We start from the raw sequence: 18697 nt of genomic DNA on the forward strand, positions 1-18697 counted from the left end.
ACAAGAGTCATGATATATTCAACTATACCTCCCCTCAGTCATTCACAGTACTTTGCAAAATGGAAAAAGAAACCTGAATTGCAGTAATTTATGCTGCAGTTTACTACCTCTTTAATTCTAAACCTGCCACCTACACTAGTACAATTAGAATATTCTTCTCCTAGCTTGAATTGCTATAGCACATTAGATGGCTTTTTCTGTGTTCCTTTCAGAATGTGTGTGTGTTTGAGAGAGAGAGAGAGAGAGAGCACATGTGCATGTGTATGATGAGGAGGGGATTGTTATTTGGCTTCATATTAAAATATATTATCTACCACTTCTCTATTAAATAGGACTGGAAATAATCTTTGGTGATCTTAACACACTGTTCATAATTGACAGCTGAACTGACAGGGAAATGTTTTTTAAGATGCCTGCCTCCCATGTAATGGTGTCTAGATATCTAGTGCTGGGGCTAACAGTTTCCTGATGCAAATTGAGTATTCTCTTTTAAACGTAATAGTCTAGATGTTCTGAAAAAAAAAAAAAAAGGCTCTGAAATAAGCAGAGGCTTCAACTTCAAGGGTGGAATTGAAAGTAGTCTCATCAGATACAAGCCTAGGTCATCTGCGGCCACAGTGGATCATTCAACACAGTAGTGCAGTAGGAAAAAAATAGTCCCTTTAACGCTATAGTTATAAAGTTGAAAAACCATATTTAAAATATTGAAAAACACTATTTCTCAGGTATAAGAGATATATACAGGAAGTTCATTCTTGAGGCAATTCATTGCCAGAAAGTTTAGATTACACACAATTGCACCTATTCAATGAAAAACTATGACTAGTAAGAGAAAAAAATCTTTGACTTTCATTAATGGAAAGAGTATACATTTTAATTATGCTCCAAGATGTTACAGACCTGGAAATTAAGAAATTTCAATCAGTATAAAATAGATTTATTGTCAATATGCAGTCATTAATATAACCCATGGAGATGAAACATCACTGTGTACAAGGCTCAGATGCTCTAAAATGTTATCTTACCTCCATGTATGTTCTAACAAATGATAAAATATGTAAAATTACAATGCAAAGAAAAATACAAGAAAAATTGTTGCAGATATTTATATGAAAATCCTTTATTTCAAAGCTCTGTCCATTAGGAATAATACCATACTACAGATCAGAACCCAAGTAAACTACTTTTTTTTTTTTTTGAGGTTACAATGCTCAACAACATACTGGATGAACTAAAACATATGGCAAGAATCAAAATACAAAGCCTTCAATGATGTTAAAGAAGAAAATGTTAAAAAAGAAACGAGAGTGGAACGATTCATTGTTCTAGGTTGATTTCTGCTGGAATGGTCTCCATTTATAGCACTCACAAGAGGTCTATAGAAGGATAAAAATGGGACCAATTTCAGCTTTACTGAAAGGATTTTCAAATCAGAACAAACCCAAGCTGTTATAAGACACTGTTGCTAGTGATTTCTACTCTTTAGCCCTTGGCCCTTTTTTGGTGCTTTTTTCCTAATTTCAAAATAACAGAATTGACCTATCTCATCAGTTGTAAAGACACTAATTCTGGTTCAGACATCATAAGATTCGGACATGTCTATCCTGTGTATACAAGTCACTTCCCCTTACACATTGAGTCTAACCTTAATTTGGGGGAAAAGATTAAGTATTAGGAATTACTTTCCTTAATAAGAGGTCTGCCTATTGGCAAGATGCTTTGGTTGGTAGCAATGTAAGAAATTGTTGACAGGTTTGGTCAGAACAGATAAAAAAGATGGCACTACTGAATTACTGTAACTCATTGTGGTAGGTTTCTGTAGTTAGGAAGAAATGACCTATGGATGTGCCCAAGTATTTCAGAGGGAGAAAAATGTATCTTAAAAAGTTAAAATAAAAACATTAGAAAAGGAAACACAAGAAAATACAGCAAAATAATAATACTGTAGTGATGGCAGGAAAGAGAATTCTTACAGCCAACTACCTTGGTAAGAAGTATCTAGCATGAAAAAAATCACTTTCCCGTTTTCTTTTGTGCTACATTAACAAGTATTCTTCACATGAAGAGGAAGAGGAAACCACTTACACTTTTCTTCAAGGGTGGGGGTGTCTTTTGGAAATGAGCATTACAGACAGGAAGGAAAGGTAGGGAAAGCTCACTCAAAGAGGTCCTCAAACATGCGCTGTCCCATTGCTATGTATGCTTCTTTCTCTTCTGGTGTCATCTGGGTCACAAGCTCTGGCCGCTGGCTCACTTCACTATAGGAGAAAGGACGGCCAGCCACTGTGACAGTTGGGTCATCTGTTACTTCCTCAAACTCATCATCCTCGTCTTCATCTTCTTCCCGACGGGCAGTCACAGCAGCAGGTCGGGGTGGAGAGTCATCATCTGACTCGCTGGTCTCGCTCTCTGAGTCACTGCCATTGGCGGCAGTCACAGGAGCCGCTGTCCCCACTGAGCCAGCTGTCACGGAGGTAGTCTTCTTCTCATGAATGAGGAGTGCTCGCATGACTTCCTCGTTGTCATCAGGCCCAGCCCGGCCATCCTCTCGCTCCTGGAACGTGTCCATATTTATGCCACCTGAGGGTTAAAACCCAGAAAGTCAAGATCCTTACACAGAAAGAACATTCCTTTATGGCTAATCAAATATATACTTGAACAAATATTATATAGATGATAATATAATAAAAAAACACAGACTCCATTGCTTCCATTTCTGGAGCTGCTGTCCCATCAAATATTAAAAATATTTCTTATAAACTGAACCTAATTGCAGCCCATGGGTTTTGCAGGTAAAATAGTATGGATTTGAGTCTTGGTTCTTCTCCAGTTGAGCTGTCTATCTTGAGGAAGTTACTTACTCTCTAAATGTCAGTAACTTTTCTGTAAAATGGGGTGATAAAAGGATGTACCTCCTAAGGCTCTGAATAAGAACAGATGAAATAATGTCTATGAGGGGCCAGGCATAGCAGATAGCAAAGCATGGCTTCTGATCTTGTTTAGTAAAAGCCAAAGGCCTTTCAATGGCCTATAAGGTCCAATGTAATTTGCAGCCTCTCCTGGCCACCTGTCTCTCACAGCTATTTCTCCTTCTCCTTACTCTGCTCTAGCTGCAGTGGCCTCCATGGTATTCTTTGTATGTACCAGACACTTCTACCTCAGAACATTCGAACTCACCCCTCAGCCTAAAATCTCTCCTCTAGGTTTCCATACCATATACTCCCTTCTATCTTCTATAACTTGATTCAAATGCCACCTTATCAACACCTTGTTTTCCCCACCATACTCATTTTCAGTTATTTAGTGAATAACTTATGTATACTGTTTGTCATCTCCGTTCCAAGGACAGAGGATTAACCAGATATTTGCCTTCTTCATTCACTGATATCCATGGTACCTAGATGATATCTACCTCTGCTAAGTATTGATAAATGGGTCAAAAATGGTAGTTTTATTTTCCTGAGGCAAACTAAGCACACTTTGAAGTCTTTATGGAAAGGTAGCTAATTTCAGGAGTAAATATCCTTCCACATCTCTTATTTTATGTACATATCTTAATGAATATACTTCAGGTCAAACTTGTTTTTTCAAGCATTTTGCACTTTAATAACACCATATATAAGCATATATAAAAGGTTTAAAAGTGGTACATGGTATCAAATTCCCTTAAATCAAATACCTAATACTTCTTAGTTGTGTGATTTTGGTCAAATCATATTATCTCTCTCTCTCTTTTCTTTGATTTTCTCATGTTCAAGAATGAGTCAGCCAAGCACTGGTGGCTTATGCCTGTAATCCTAGCTACTTAGAGGGCTGAGATCTGAGGATCGAGGTTCAAACCCAGCCGGGGCAGCAAAGTCCATGAGACTCTTATCTCCAATTAACCACCAGAAAAACCAGAAGTGGCACTATGGCTCAAGTGGTAGAGTGCTAGCCCTGAGTTGAAGAGCTCAGGGAAAGCACCCAGGCCCAGAGTTCAAGCCCCAAAACCAACCAAAATAATAATAACAATTATTCACTTAATTATTGTGGCAACAAAGTAAACATGAAGTGCTTAGTACGGGTCTGGCACCTGGGAAAGTGTTATCTTCTATTACTGTCAAGAGAAGACTCTGGGCCAACTCTGGACGTGGATGAGGTAAAAAGCCTCTCCGTTAACACACAAGAAGTATTAGCTGGAATGCTAGACATTTAACTCCTAAATGAGAGACTGGGCATGTAAGAGAGAAAAGGAGGTCAGAGAGAAAACATGCTTATGATGACGTGGATGCCAAAGAGAGAATTAAAATCAAATGTAACCACTTGAAAAATGTTTAAAGCTCTAGGGAGTACTTCCTCCCTAGAGTTCTGACTTCCACAGCAGTAATGCAGTGGAAGCAACAACAAATAACCACAAAAGGGTAAGGAATGCTGTGAGTCTAACCATGGATGCTACTAAGCAATTCTGGAGCTCATTGGCTGAGCTATAGCAAAAAACAGATGAGCCAAAGGTTACAAAAGTGGGAAGAAAGGTAGCAGATTTTTATAGAGGCAACTGCAAGGAAATGTAATACAGAAAGATCATCTAAAATGGATTGAAGGCCAGACCAAGTCAGATATGGGGCAGGACAGGATACTACTCCCTATCCATGCTTCCAGAACCAAAGCAACAAATGAAAAAGGAAAAACCAAACAGATAATGGAAATAAGACATCATTCATGATTTAGCTATATAAAAACAAGATGTGCTGCTTTGTCATTAGGTTTCAAGTAAAATATGCTAGGATTCAATATGGTCTGGAAAAAAAACAAAACAAAAACCAAGGGTATAGGTAGTTTTTCATAACGAACACAGAACCAAAAGGAATTAAAACTTTCAGTACAGTGATGACATGACTGAAGTTCTATCAAAATCCAAAAAGATATCAAAATAATTTGAAGTTTGAGAATAAGAAAGTATAGAACAAGTAAGGTTTGCTTTATGCATTCATTAGATAGAGCCAAATCTAAATTTGTCTAGTACTAGACAAATTCTATCCCATTTTGCAGAGAGAATTTGAGTAGACTAGATGACTTACATAAGCCCATACAAGTTCTATTCTACTATTTTAAGTAACTGTAAATATCAAGTATTAAACTTAAGATTTTAACTATAAAATATTGGTTAACAACAGTTTTACGACATTTAATTTTGTTTCTAAGTTCAAAGGAATGAAGATTTGGCAAGAAGCCAAGCCAGGAAAAACAAATCTATTAAACAGACAGCCTAACTACTATATAATCTAAAACAACTTGAATCAAAATAACTAAACATAGCAAGCTAATTAGTGAGGAGAAGGGAGACTAAGGAACAGTTGTCAGAGAATTTTTCTTTCTGATAAAATATCACAGAAAGGGCTAAAGATGTGGCTCAAGTAGTAGGCCCTGAATTTAAGCCCAAGCAACTCAAGAAAAAAAAAAAAAAGAGAATCACACCAAAATTACATGCTTTTGGCATTACATACATATTCAAAACACATAACATTCTAAAAAAGGCAAACAGAGATAGAGAGATTTTTCAGTTATTGATGAATTCCTAGCATTCAGACACTAGTATGGATATAAACCTAGGAACTGGACTGGAGAAATATAATAGAGGTATAGATAGATATTCCCTGTTACCTCTGCTTTCCTGTTTCTGAATAGTTTTTATCCAGTCTTAGGCTCCTATTTTCTATATTACCACCTCAATCTTGAATCCAGTAACTTACAGTAGGGCTTCCAAGTAAAATCTCAGTTCTCAAACTTGTAAAGATAATGCCATTGTCAACCATTTCTGGCTCACAGAATTTAATTTATCAATCTTCTTGGACTGTAAGAATCCCAATCCTTTTTTGTATATATTTTGTATATATTTCAGATAGCACAAGTCCTTGTATATATTTTGTATATATTTCAGGTAGCACAAGTCCTTAATATTTACAAGGAAATAATATTAACAATTTTGGACTAGTATGTCTCTACTTCTAGCTATTCAGAAGGCCTAAGATCCAGGAGCATCAGAGGTAAGGCCAAGCAGACAAAAAGTTTCCGGAGGGGCTGGGAAGGTGGCTCAGTGGTAGAGTGCTTGCCTGAGACCCTGGGTTCAATTCCTCAGCACCACATAAGCAGGAAAAAAAAAAGCCGGAAGTGGCGCTGTGGCTCAAGTGGTAGAGTGCTGGCCTTGAGCTGAGGGACAACACCCAGGCCCAGGCCCAGAGTTCAGGCCCCACGACCAGACTCTCCCCACCCCCCCAAAAAAAAGTTTCTGGAGACACCCATCTCACCCAATAAAAAAAATTTGGTGGAACACACTTGTCATCCCAGGTATGTGGGGAAGTGTCAATAGGATTGCAGTCCAGGCTAGCCCAGGGCAGAAAAAAAAAAGAATGGGGCTTAGGGAGTGTCTCACGTGGTACAGTACCTGCCTGGCAAGTGCAAGGATCTGAGTTCAAGCCCCAGTACTGCAAGAATAAAAAAGTGTGTGGGGAGGAAGGTTAGGTATGTCCTTATAGCTCCCAATTCAGTAAAATAAAGAAATGAACTTTGGAGATGAATTTGGCTACCTTGGGCAGAATGAGATTTTCCCATGACAATAAGATAAAGACATTATAATTTTTCAAATTTAAAAATAGATTTAAAAAGCTATTTGACTAAGGTGAAGGGCAATACAAGTATATAGGTATCCTGATTATAATTCCTACTACTGATTTTCTTCCTTCCTGATACAGTGCAACTATTTGTAAGGTGAGTACAATAAGTTATCAATAAAATTAAGAACTGTCCACTAAACCTAGTTCATTTTCCACTGAACCCAAGATGCATCCATCTTACAGATATCTACTCTTACCTTCCTTCATGTCCTCAGAACCATAGGCTCCTTGAACAGTGCTCTCTCTCAACCAAATAGGCCTCTCTTTGGCAGATTTTCCTTCCAGTGAGGTTCGATGAACGTCTTCTTGGTCGTCCATGTTAATGACAACATTCTGCGTGTATAAGTCCTCATAGGAGGGGCCCTTGCTGGTCCATGCTTCCCGGTGGTGCCCCCCTGCCAGGCCAGCAGCTCCCGCAGTAGTTGCTGCTCGATCCTTGCTATTTAAAAAGATTAAAGAACAAGAAGAAGAAAAAGTCAAGTCTTAGTGTTGGGAAAAAGGGCGGCTAGTGATTACTGAAGTATTCAGAGTAAATGCTATCTAGCAACCACATAATCATATCTAGAAATCTACAATTCTAGGGGAAAGCTGCATGGATCAGAGCATTGTGTTTGTTTGTAAGGTCCTCAAATACTAGATCATTTGATGTATACAAATGAGTGAAGTTTTACACATTGAGATATTTCAATAAATCTACTTGGGGGAGGGGAAAATGACATGGTGACATGATCCACTTAAAAACACCAACCAAGATGTGTTTCCCTTTGAGAGCACACACACACTCTGCTAGAGTGTGCCCCTGCCTTTCTGCTTGTCTGTTTGCCTACTTGCTTAGTTACTCACTTACTCAATAAAGCTGTCAAGTTTTCTTACTATAAAAATTTTTTAAAGATAAATAAAAACACTAATCTAGCACAAAGAAAAACAAAACATCTACCAATAACATCTTTCATAAGAAATTTGTTTTTTCAAAAATGAAGACAAAATAAAGCGTTGTATTAAGAAATACTTAGTTCAACTCAGAATAATTCAAAGTGGAAGTTAGAAAAGTATTTCACACAGCAGGACCTAACTTGAAATTAACATTATCCTGCCACTTGCTACTGAGTAAGGCACATCCAAATCTCTGTACAGATCCAGCCTGTTTTCAACCAAAATTTGATTGACAAATTTTGATTGAAACTTGTCAATCTTATCTGTCCCAACCATTGTTTCTGTTCCACAGGGATTGTGACCTGTTTCTCAGTCTATTTTGTTTTGTTCCCCAAGACCTTCTTTGCTGTTAGCATGTTACTTAGCTTTCTCTAGTCATTTAGTTTCTCCATCTCTAGAATTGAACCAAGAGTCTCATCTTTCAGATGTTTTGTTTCCCTGGATTCTTTTAGCTATTAAAAATGCCTTTGGATATACCTGACTCTGCCTGAGCTCATGCCTTATCTTTCTCTGCCTGCAAATGACACTTTTCACCGCAACTTCTACACAGAATTCCCCTGCTCTGTGTGTTTTATACCATAAGCTACTGCTGTGATTCCTAAAGTACATGATCAACGCATACGTTTTGCTATGTCCTTTTCAGTGTCCACTTGACCTACGTTTCTCCTTCTCTCTCATTTCTGTCAATCTTTCCTGTGGATCCTAGACTATCTCCTGTGTGGAATCTGCCTCACTGTCACAGCAAATACTTCACTTATCTTGTCACCTCAAAAACCACTTATCGTCCTTCATTTTAGTCCCTTATTTTTTCTGCATATACCATTGCTCCTCTTATCTACCTGGACTTTCTACCTCATGTGTAGTAGGTTTCTCTGATGTCTATCTTTGTCCATCTATCTGAATGACCTATTAGGCCACTCCCTCAGACACTGTGTTTCTGACCATCCTCTGGAAGTAACCATTTCGCCTGCCTAGGCTCTGTTATCTACAGGACCACTGCTACTTGTGCAATCAAACATCTCTTTCCAGTTGTTCAACCCATGTTGATGCAGTCATCTAATCCATGCCTTCAGCTACTGTCTTTGTGTTCTTTCCCTTGTTCTCACTATACAGCTACTTCAGAGCCACCCTTTCCCACACCCTTTTCTTCCTGGCACCCAGTCTATCTTTCCATGTCTCAACCACTTCTTTTGCCTGCTTCCTTCTTGTTTGTCTCCTTGCTCCCACTCGCTACCACTTACTTGTTCTCCCACTCTGAGTCTTTCTAAATATAGCCAATCCATCTATTTGTCTTGCTGTATTTTGAGGTCTCCTGCTACAGCTGCATGTAATTGGTTTTCTCTACTTCTATTTCTGCATTCATCTGATGTTACTTTTTGTACCATGTACTGTTTGTCTTGATTTTAACCATCCCTAGTTGTTCTATTGTCTTTTGGGGTTTTGTTTTTTTTTCATTTTGATGTATTATTTTACATGATTAGAGGCATTGTGCCGTTGGGCTCCTAAGAGTATCCTTCTTTGGTATCACTATCTGTTGTCTTTTGAAAGGCTGGGTGGTGGCCTTCACTGTAATCTGACTCTTACTTTTGTGTATACTGGCTTTTTGAAAATTTTGTTTCCCCCCTCACCAACATTTCCTTTTCTTTCTCTTCTCTCCTAATTTTTTTTTTTTTGTGCTTACTCTCTACATTCCCACTATCCTCCCTCACCCATTTATTTCCCTCCTTTCTATGTCTCTTCTATCCTCAGCCAGCTTCCTTATCCTATAACGCTGAGCCTGCTCCTAGACTTCTCTGTCCCAAATTGTCTCCCTCCAACTTAGTTAACTCTGCTTAGGAAAGACAAGAAAGGCATGGTTCTAAAGCTCTCACCTGGCAAACTACATTATGTCTTTTCTTCATCCAGCCTCCTGAATGACTCACTCACTCAATTCTGACGCTAGTTTCTCTTTATCCATAATCCTAAACATGGTTTTCATTATACTCTCTTTAACGTTAACTGAGGACTATCTCATAAATGCATAAAAAGTACTTGTAATAGAGAAAACAAGAAAATTAGAAAGAATAGGACAACTACAATGAATACTAGTCTTTTTTTGGAGGGGGAGGGGGCGGTCCGGTCATGGGGCCTGAACTCTGGGCCTGGGCGCTGTCCCTCAGCTCTTCAGCTCAAGGCTAGTGCTCTACCACTTGAGCCACAGCACCACTTCCAGCTTTTTTCTTTTTGCTTATGTGGTGTTGAGGAATCGAACCCAGGGCCTCAGGCATGCAAGGCAAGCACTCTACCACTGAGCTACCTTCCCAGCCCGAATACCAGTCTTTTGTTTTCAGTTTTCTGGTATAGAAATTCAAGGTCGATTTTAATTCAGTTTGAGACAATAGAATTTTTAATTTAAATTTTTATTTTTTTGAATGATGTTAAGGTTTTGAACTCAGGGCTTCAGGCCTCACACTTACTACGTAAGTAAGTGCTCTACTACTTCAGCTGCTCTTCCAGCCCTTTTTGCTTTAGTTATTTTTTTCAAACACTGTTTCCCATTTTTCTCCAGGACTGGTCTGGACTTTGATCCTCACATCTCTATCTCCGTGTAGCTGCAATTACAAATATATTCCAACACACCCAGATATTTATGCTGAGATTGGGTCCTACTCACTTTTTGCCTGGGGCTGGCCTCAAACTGTAATCCTCCCAATCACTGTCTCCCAAGTAGATGCGATTCAGGGATTACGAGCAAAAACCACTGCTCTCAGCCCAAAACAGCAGAAATGTAATCCCATTTGAAATATGTCTTAAACTTTTTTCAAGAACATATTTTTTTTAAGTTACTTTTTTTTATTGTGAAAATACTGTCAAGGACATATTTTTAACCATAGTTAACTCTACAAATTTTATTTTACCTTTACTACAGACACAAACCGTAAATTACCTGCCAAGGTGATGTGCCACTAAAAAAAAAATCTGGATAAGAGACAACTACATTCATTTCTTCTGTATATTTACATTTCTTCTATGGAGAAAATGTGCATATTTTTATCGAATTTGACAAGGATAATCATGGTTGAGTGTTTTTCAAATTGTTTTTTAGAACTTTCAAAAGATAAGACTTATAAGAGCATTGTATCACATCAAAATAGATTACTTGGGAGGAGGTGGGGTACTAGAAATAAACCAAAGGCCTTGTACATGCTAAGCATGTGCTCTATCACTGAGAAATAAACCCAGTCTTTCTAAACTACATTTTAAAAGATTTTTAACATAAGTATAAAAGATGATGGAAAAGAGAAGATTAAAGCAAACAAGGAATTCCTTGAGAAAGACAGAAAAACTTTGAAGAATCACCAATGGGTTGACCTGTTGAAAGGCTAAAACTGCCCATCAACTTCTGGATTAGGCTTGCTGATTACTGCCCCTGAAGTATCTGACCTAGGACATTAACATTTAACTGATGGCAGTCATTAAATCCCATATTAAAACAAACATTCAAACAAAAAAATGTTGTCTCTGAGCTCTTGGACACTTGATGCTTCCTTTCTTATACTTGGGGGAAGATGGGTTATTATGTCCCTAAGGCAGGAGGAGCTATTATAGAACTTAGAGAGCTCCTACAGAACAGAAAGGCCAAATCAATTCCACTCCAGAGTATTATATCTAGGTAGTGGATATAACAGATGCTTGGTGGGACCATCTGAGTCAAAATAACATCTTCTAATTTAGTTCCAATGGTTATTCCCAACTACTTTGTTATGGCTGGCAGCTCTAGGAACTCCATTCTGTCTTTCTTGTGTGTCTCCATTTCCTGTTACCCTTCTTCCTTGATGATCAGACTATGAAGTTTTCTTTTTCTTGATCAGTTCATTTCCCCTGCTTTCTGACCTGTCACTTCTAGAGTCACAATCATTCCTGACAAGGTGACTTGATCACAGCATACTGCTGCTGGGCTTCTGGTGTTGCTGTACCACTGCAACTAGCCTGAGTCATGACGTCAGGGTTACTCAAAGATGCTGAAATAGGAGGCAGACTGTGATAAAATGCTACTATAGTGGGAAGCATTTTGGCAAACAGGATGAATGACTAAAAGTAGAAAAAAAAAGTCTGAAACTATTGTTACTGTGTAGAAGGCAGAATATATATATATATACATATACATATATAACTATACATGTTTTCATAAAAGCAATTTTTCTTATAGGTTTCCTTCTAGGTTAGAGCAGCAGTATAACTTAGGTGGGCTGAAAAAAAAAAGCAAACTTGATAAAAGTGACAGTAACAAAAACTTAAGGCTACCTATGTTGTAGATGATAGCTCCTGCCAACAGCGGCTCTTCTCATCATTGCTTACTGACTTTATTCAAATACCAGGGACTAGTTGCTCTAAAGAACTCTGAGACCTTCTTTAGTCCAAGAAGGTAAAACTTTTTCTTTGCCAGATGCTGGTTTAAAAGTAAGCATATAATAATAAAGAGTGCTTGCTTGCCTAGAAAGTACAAAGCCTGCATTTCAAACCCCAGTAAGGACCCAAATAAATCAGTGACTGACAGACAAATTAAAGGGGCACTCTGGGAAAGCCTTCTTCAGTCTTAAAATAAAAAGATATAGTCCATTTTTCTGCATTTGGATTATTTATCTGCAGGTAATAACCTGGAAACACATGAACACATTAAACTAGTTCCCCATACCATTCCAAAAAGACAACCAAGAGACTGAGCTCAACAGAGATAAAGATGGAACAAACATAGCTCCTTCAGAATGCTATTAATATACTGAATTATACTGCTTCAGAGCATCTCATCAAAGACAATTTTTTTATTGTTCAATCTACTTCTAGTTGGATTTTCTATTATCATAGACAAAGACATTCTAATTAATACATGGAGTTAATCAGAAAATATAATAACATATAGATACAAAGATTTCTATGTGTCTAGATTATTTTTATGAAAGAAATTCAATTTGCACAAGACTCACTATTCTAAAACATTTCCACTACAGGAAATAACATACTAAGAGCTGCTCTAAAAAACTATATGCCTTGACTGTCCAGCTCTATAGTAGTTGGTGACTATAAATTCACAATGGGAAAGAGGAGAGAAAAAAGGGTAGAATACAACCACATTTTATGGCATGGCAGAACTAAAACTGCCTCTGTAATTCAAATCAAGTACCCTGATTTGGGGAAAAAAAAAAAAAAAAGGAAGCCAGTGTTAAAAGTACAAACCCTCAAGAAACTTGCACTTAAAAAACTAAGGCCAGAAGCTGAATGAGCACTGGTGGCTCAAGCCTGTAATCCTAGCTACTCAGGAGGCTGAGATATGAGGACTGTGATTCAAAGCTAGCCTGGGGAAGCAAAGTCTGTGAGACTCTTTTTTTTTTTTTTTTACTTTATTTATTTATTTATTTATGTCAGTCATGGGACCTGTACTCTGGGACTAGGAGCGTCCCTCAGCTCTTCAGCTCAAGGCTAGCGCTCTACCACTTGAGCCACAGTGCCACTTCCAGTTTTTTCTGCTTATGTAGTGCTGAGGAATCAAACCCAGGGCCTCATGCATGCAAGGCAAGAACTGTACCACTGAGCCACCTTCCCAGCCCTTGTGAGACTCTTATCTCCAATTAATTAACAGAAAACTCGAAGTGGAGCTATGGCTTAAAGTGGTAGAGCGCTAGCCTTGAGCAGAAGAGTTCAGGGACAGGGCCCAGGCCACGAGTTCAAGCCCCACAACTGACAAAAAAAAAAAACAAAAAAAAAAAAACTAAGACAAAATGTGTAAATGTTTTGAAGTGGGAAACCAAATGCTGCAAGTCAAAAAAAAAGGTGGATTGGCCAATAGTTGGCTGAGTTGCTTCAGGCTCAAGCAGAATAAGTTGCAGAAGTTAACCTAACTGAATATTTTGCCAAAGATTCACAATGTTCTCTATTCAGTACAAATACATTTCATTACAAGCACAAGTTACTAAGATAAACAAACACAACAGAGCTCAGATTCTATGTGGCATACTCTTTAGTACGCTAGGAAGTTACTTACCCAATCTTGATCCTCAAAGTTAAAACAAGGGAAATTATTAAAAAGCTCTTGGTAAGAGCACAGGGCCACCACTTACCTCTGTTTCAGGGCTGGGATTTCTGTGGGTTCTGGCTCAAGTATTTCATAGGCCAAGTTCACATCCTCTGTCTCCCGAAGCAATGCATAAATGGGCTCAATTTGTTCATTAAACCTTGCCAAAAGTGTGCGCGCATCTTTTTTGGGCATTGCTGATTCATCCTCTTCTACCTCTGTATGGCAAAAAGTACAGTGGAAAGTTCCTACAGAAAAAACAAAGTCTCAGGTTAGGGAGGTGAAATCTTCCAGACAAGCTATTAGCAAAGAGCTAATCTCAACATACTATTAAAATATTCAAATATGTTTAAAAACTTGAAAGAATCTCACAGTGGACACCCATGTTTCCACCATTTAGATTCTGCGATGATCATTTTGTTAACTTTACCATCTGTCTACCCATTTCTTCTTAATAGTTCTCTTTTTTATGCATTTCAAAAGTTTTTTCTTTTGGGGGGGGAGGGGGAAGGGATGCCAGTCCTGGGGCTTGAATTCAGGGCCTAGGTGCTCTCCCTGAGATTCTTTTTCTCAAAGCTAGCACTCTACCACTTGAGCCACAGCACCACTTCTGGCATTTTCTGAGTAGTTTACTGGAATAAATCTCACAGACTTTCCTGCCCAGGCTGGCTTTGACCTGTGCTCCTCAGTTCTCAGCCTCCTGAGTAGCTAGGATTAGAGGAATGAGCCACCAGTGTCCCGTATCATTCCTACCAGTTTTTAATCCTAATATTTCTAAGATATTTACATTTATTTTAGCCTACAGTTCAAACCTTTATAGCTTATCATTGTACTTGTATCCCTTGCCAAACAGTTTCCTTTTAACATGCTACCCAATTGGTTTTCTATTACAGGAAGAACCAAATAAATACCTAAAATTAAGAGATTCCAGTCATCCTGTATGTCACTACAGGGCTCTTTATGCTTACTAACCATTTGTATCTATTAAATATAATCAATTTATTATATATTTTTAATATCCCTAACACCCAACTTAGAACTACAATAATTCCTTAGAAACCTCTAGATTTTTCACATCTACTATCATTTCGCTAAGCTAGATCATCATTACAGCCTAAAAGGGCTTCCTAAACATAATCCTTGAGTCTATGTTTTCCTTCTACAATTCCAAGTTTCCTAAACCACTACTTCATCATCTCCTTTTCCTTTTCTACAGTCTATTTGATAACTGAATTTCTAATGCTCACAGCATGAAATTTGAATTTCTCATCCTAACATTCAAGACCTTGAGGAATTTGACCCTAAGACACCATAATCCAGCCAGAGTCCTTTCTTTACATACCAAAGCAAGACAAACATCTGAGATTAGTAACTATTTATATAGTGCTGTTTCTAAAACAATTCCACATATACTTTTTGATCCTTATACCAATCTTGTAAAGTGATGTCAAACTGAGGCTCTCAAGAATTTATTCCAAGTCACACAGCTAAAGAATAGAAAAATAACAGCAGTTAACATATCTGAGTGTTTATAAAGTGCCAGGTATTGCCAGCCTTTGAGACTGGTATAGTTGTTCATTCAAGTATGTAAAATATAGAAGATCCAATGAGCTCAGTAATTTGCTCAAGATGATATAACTACTAGCTAAGAGGATAGGATGGGAATCAAATCAGTTCAAACTACTGTGCTGTAGCTCATATTCTTAAATATCACCTAACAGTCTGTATCAGCAGCCACTTGATTTCCAGTTTGGTTTTTTTATTCACAATACCAAGGCTATGCATCTTCCCTTTCTGATTAAATTTACTTGAGGGATTAAAAGAGATAATATGCATACTTGGTACATGGCACTTAGTAAGAACTCAAACATTCAACTTTGAAAGACCTCATGTGTGACTGATACATAATCCATCTTAACCTCTTTTTCTCAGGTACAGAATAAACAAACCAGGCATTTCTGTTTCAATGTAACACCTGATCCTATTGATATATTCCTGGTGGTTTCTTTACTGATCCCACACCCACCCAATAATAAGCAAATTCTTTATTCATATTCCTTGTCTAAAACGTTTTTCTTCCCATCTTCCAGTTGTCTAAAAATACCTAATTTTCTACATCTACCACAAACAAGTAAGAGAGGGAAAGAGAAAAAGGAGGGAGAGGGAAAGATGGAGGAAGAGGGAGGTAGAGGGATTGGGGGGGGGGTCTGGAGGGGAGACAGAGACAGAGACAGACAGAGCACCATGCTCAGGAGGGAGGTGGCCCAGCACTCCTAGGCAGGCATGGCATTTGTCAAACAGAATCTCACAGCTCATTATCATCAGGTAGGGTTCTCTGTAACCATGATGGAAATGACACAGAACCAAACCACTATACTCATGATGACAGGCAAATGCAAGTACTCTATAAACTACAGAAAAAAAAAGATCCCAGCAACCCAAGTAACTGCTGTTTCTTTACCAATTACAACTTGGGCCTTGCCTTACTCATCTCACCTTACAGGTAAGAGACGTAAAAAATACCCAGTCACAGAATTACTTTTATTTTTTGACAGTGCCTAGTCCAAGATAATTATCCCCTAATCCTCTCAAAAATTACCCAACAAAAGTCCAAGTACTCTAAGTCTGTCCAGTACCACCTCACCAAGAGACTCTATAAATGGATCCTTTTGTTAGAGAGAACATTCACAAATTTAACTTTATTATAGGCATATATAGCATGTCTTTGACTAAAGGGTGTAAACATACAGATTCTGGCTGAGTCAACTGGACAAGAATACCATTTATCAGAATAAAGAGAAGAACAAGTTCCTTTTTCTTCGTAAGTAGAAGTTACCATGTTGTTTTATATATCTGAATCCATGTTGTCTCCACTAGCTATGAAAATACTAGAAATTTAGATATAAGAATCCATAAAATATAGCTAGTAACTGAAGGCAACATAGGCCAGAGTATCCAAAGAGATTAAGGAGAGTGAGGAGATAGTCAAGTTATATGTCCAATTAAGGAAAAATAAATCCTTGAGAAACAGAAATGGTACAACCACAGGTATACCAAGAAAGTATTTGAAGGTAATAGTAAGGAATTAATTTTTCAGGGCCAACCAGAACTAAAAAACTAGAATTGATATTTAGTTACAAAGAACAAATAGTAACTTACTAGAGAGATTTTAGAATTATCCTCTACTTATTCCCATGCTGTTTCCTTCTTCAATAGAAACATAAAGAATATAATTCATGTAGGAGTTAAAAACTAACCATATTAAATAAGATCAAACACAAAGGCGCCATGCCTATGTGCCTCTGATCATATAAAATAATATTTATCAAAATGAAGTCCAGGAAATGAAAATAAGAGGGTTTCCTTGGTTTTGGTTTGTTTTCTTTGGTCTTATTTGTTCATTTATCTGTCTTTGGGAGGGGAAGGGGCACAGAAATGGAGAAATATTGGGTAAAAGAAATGCAACAGTACTCATGAGATCCTATATTGAAAATGACCTATACAACTTGTTGGTAGGCATGAGAGGAAAAAACTGGGAGAAAGGAAAGAAAGGCATGTATGACATTGTCCAAAAAAGAATGCATTCATTACCTGACTTATGAACTGTAATCCCTCTATATATCACCTTTATAACAACAATTTAAAAAGTATAAAAAGATTAATTATAGCTCTCTGTATCTGTTGAATTTTGAAAACATTATCAATATGGGACTTGGTAAAGTCTGTGCTTATGGAGAACTGTCAAGGAGAACTAAATCATACTTAGAAGACAATTATTCAGTTTAGTAGCTTACAAGTTATCTAGTTTAGTAGGTTTATGTTCTTTTTTTAAAAGGACTTCCATTTTTCATGTGTCAAAGTACCTAATAGACAAACATAAAAGCAAAAGAAGTCAACAGAGCTAAGGGGCAATCCTCTAACCCTCCCATTACAGGTTTACAAACCATCACAACCAGCTTCCTCTGTGTCTCCCAATGCGCACCCTGTGCTCTGTACAGAGACTTCAGTGCTGTTCTTTCTGCCCAGAATGCTTTCCTTCCAAATGGCTACTCTCCTGATGTGCTTCAGTTCTTTCCTCAAAAGTCACTTCACCACAGCATCCCTACCCAATATTATCTAAAATTTCAACCGTGTCCTATCTACTTCAACAGTCCTATCCCTTCTTTTACTTTCCTTTTCCTTGACGTTGTCAAGGAAACTTATTAATTTGACTATATCTAGTTCATTAGTTTCCTTATCTTTAAAAATGTTAATACTGTAGTTGGGCAGCAGCGGCTCCTGTCTGCAGTCCTTGCTATTCAAGGAAGCTGGGATCTGAAGATCACAGCCCAAAGCCAGTCATGGCAGAAAAATCAGATAGTTTATTCAATTAACTATCAAAAAAGCTGGAAGTGGAGCTTTGTCTCAAGAGGTAAAGTGCTAGTCTTGAGCAAAAAAAAGCTCAGGAACAGTGCCTAGGCCCTGAGTTCAAGCCCCAAGACTGGCACCAAAAACAAAGGTTATACTTGAATAAAAACAGTTTTCCCAATTACCCCACTACTATTTTGAAAACTATGTATTTCAGACTTCAGCTTTTAATAAATGAACATGTTTATCAGTGTAGTAATTCTAATAAAATATTAATGTTTTATTTTTTGTCGGGGGGGGAGGGAAGGACAGACAAAGGGGAAGACAAAAGGAAGAGAATACATCATTACTTGAGAATCTTGGGATGACAATCCATTAACTCGAACATATTTATAGATTCAAGCAAAAAAGAACATATGGCCATAAGGACCCTGAATTCTAGCACAATCCAGATTTACTGAGTGACTTACAGAAGGCTTTCTTTCCTATAACATATCAACTGTATGTACAATGGTCAGCTGGCCACCTTCTTGTGTCACTGAATACAAACTGGGGTTTGGGGCCTGGCTTAAATAGTGACACTAGCCACTGGTAAGACCAGAAGTAGTACTGAAGCTAGGTCCCAGAGCCCCAATCCCTATATGATAATATGCAAGGGCCATGTGAAAACTACACACACAGTGGGTATGTTACAAGAAAAACACCTTAAATGTACAAG

General features: G+C 37.9%; 1 protein-coding gene across 3 annotated transcripts in view; it reads right to left on the reverse strand.

Annotated features, from left to right (window-relative positions):
- Positions 1 to 872: 872 nt before the first annotated feature.
- Gtf2e1 (general transcription factor IIE subunit 1) overlaps positions 873 to 18697 on the reverse strand; it is a 33504-nt gene continuing 15679 nt past the window's right edge. For all 3 annotated transcript variants that reach the window (XM_070030126.1, XM_070030127.1, XM_070030128.1), the window contains exons 3-5: positions 13679 to 13880; positions 6848 to 7089; positions 873 to 2580 (exon numbers count right to left, since the gene is read on the reverse strand). In XM_070030126.1, coding sequence (XP_069886227.1) covers positions 2156 to 2580; positions 6848 to 7089; positions 13679 to 13880 — 869 coding nt within the window. In that variant the 3' untranslated portion in view covers positions 873 to 2155. The remainder of the gene's footprint in view (positions 2581 to 6847; positions 7090 to 13678; positions 13881 to 18697) is intronic.

This window comes from Dipodomys merriami, unplaced genomic scaffold, assembly GCF_024711535.1.
Source record: "Dipodomys merriami isolate MVZ:Mamm:240054 unplaced genomic scaffold, mDipMer1.0.p SCAF_2, whole genome shotgun sequence".
NCBI lineage: Eukaryota > Metazoa > Chordata > Mammalia > Rodentia > Heteromyidae > Dipodomys > Dipodomys merriami.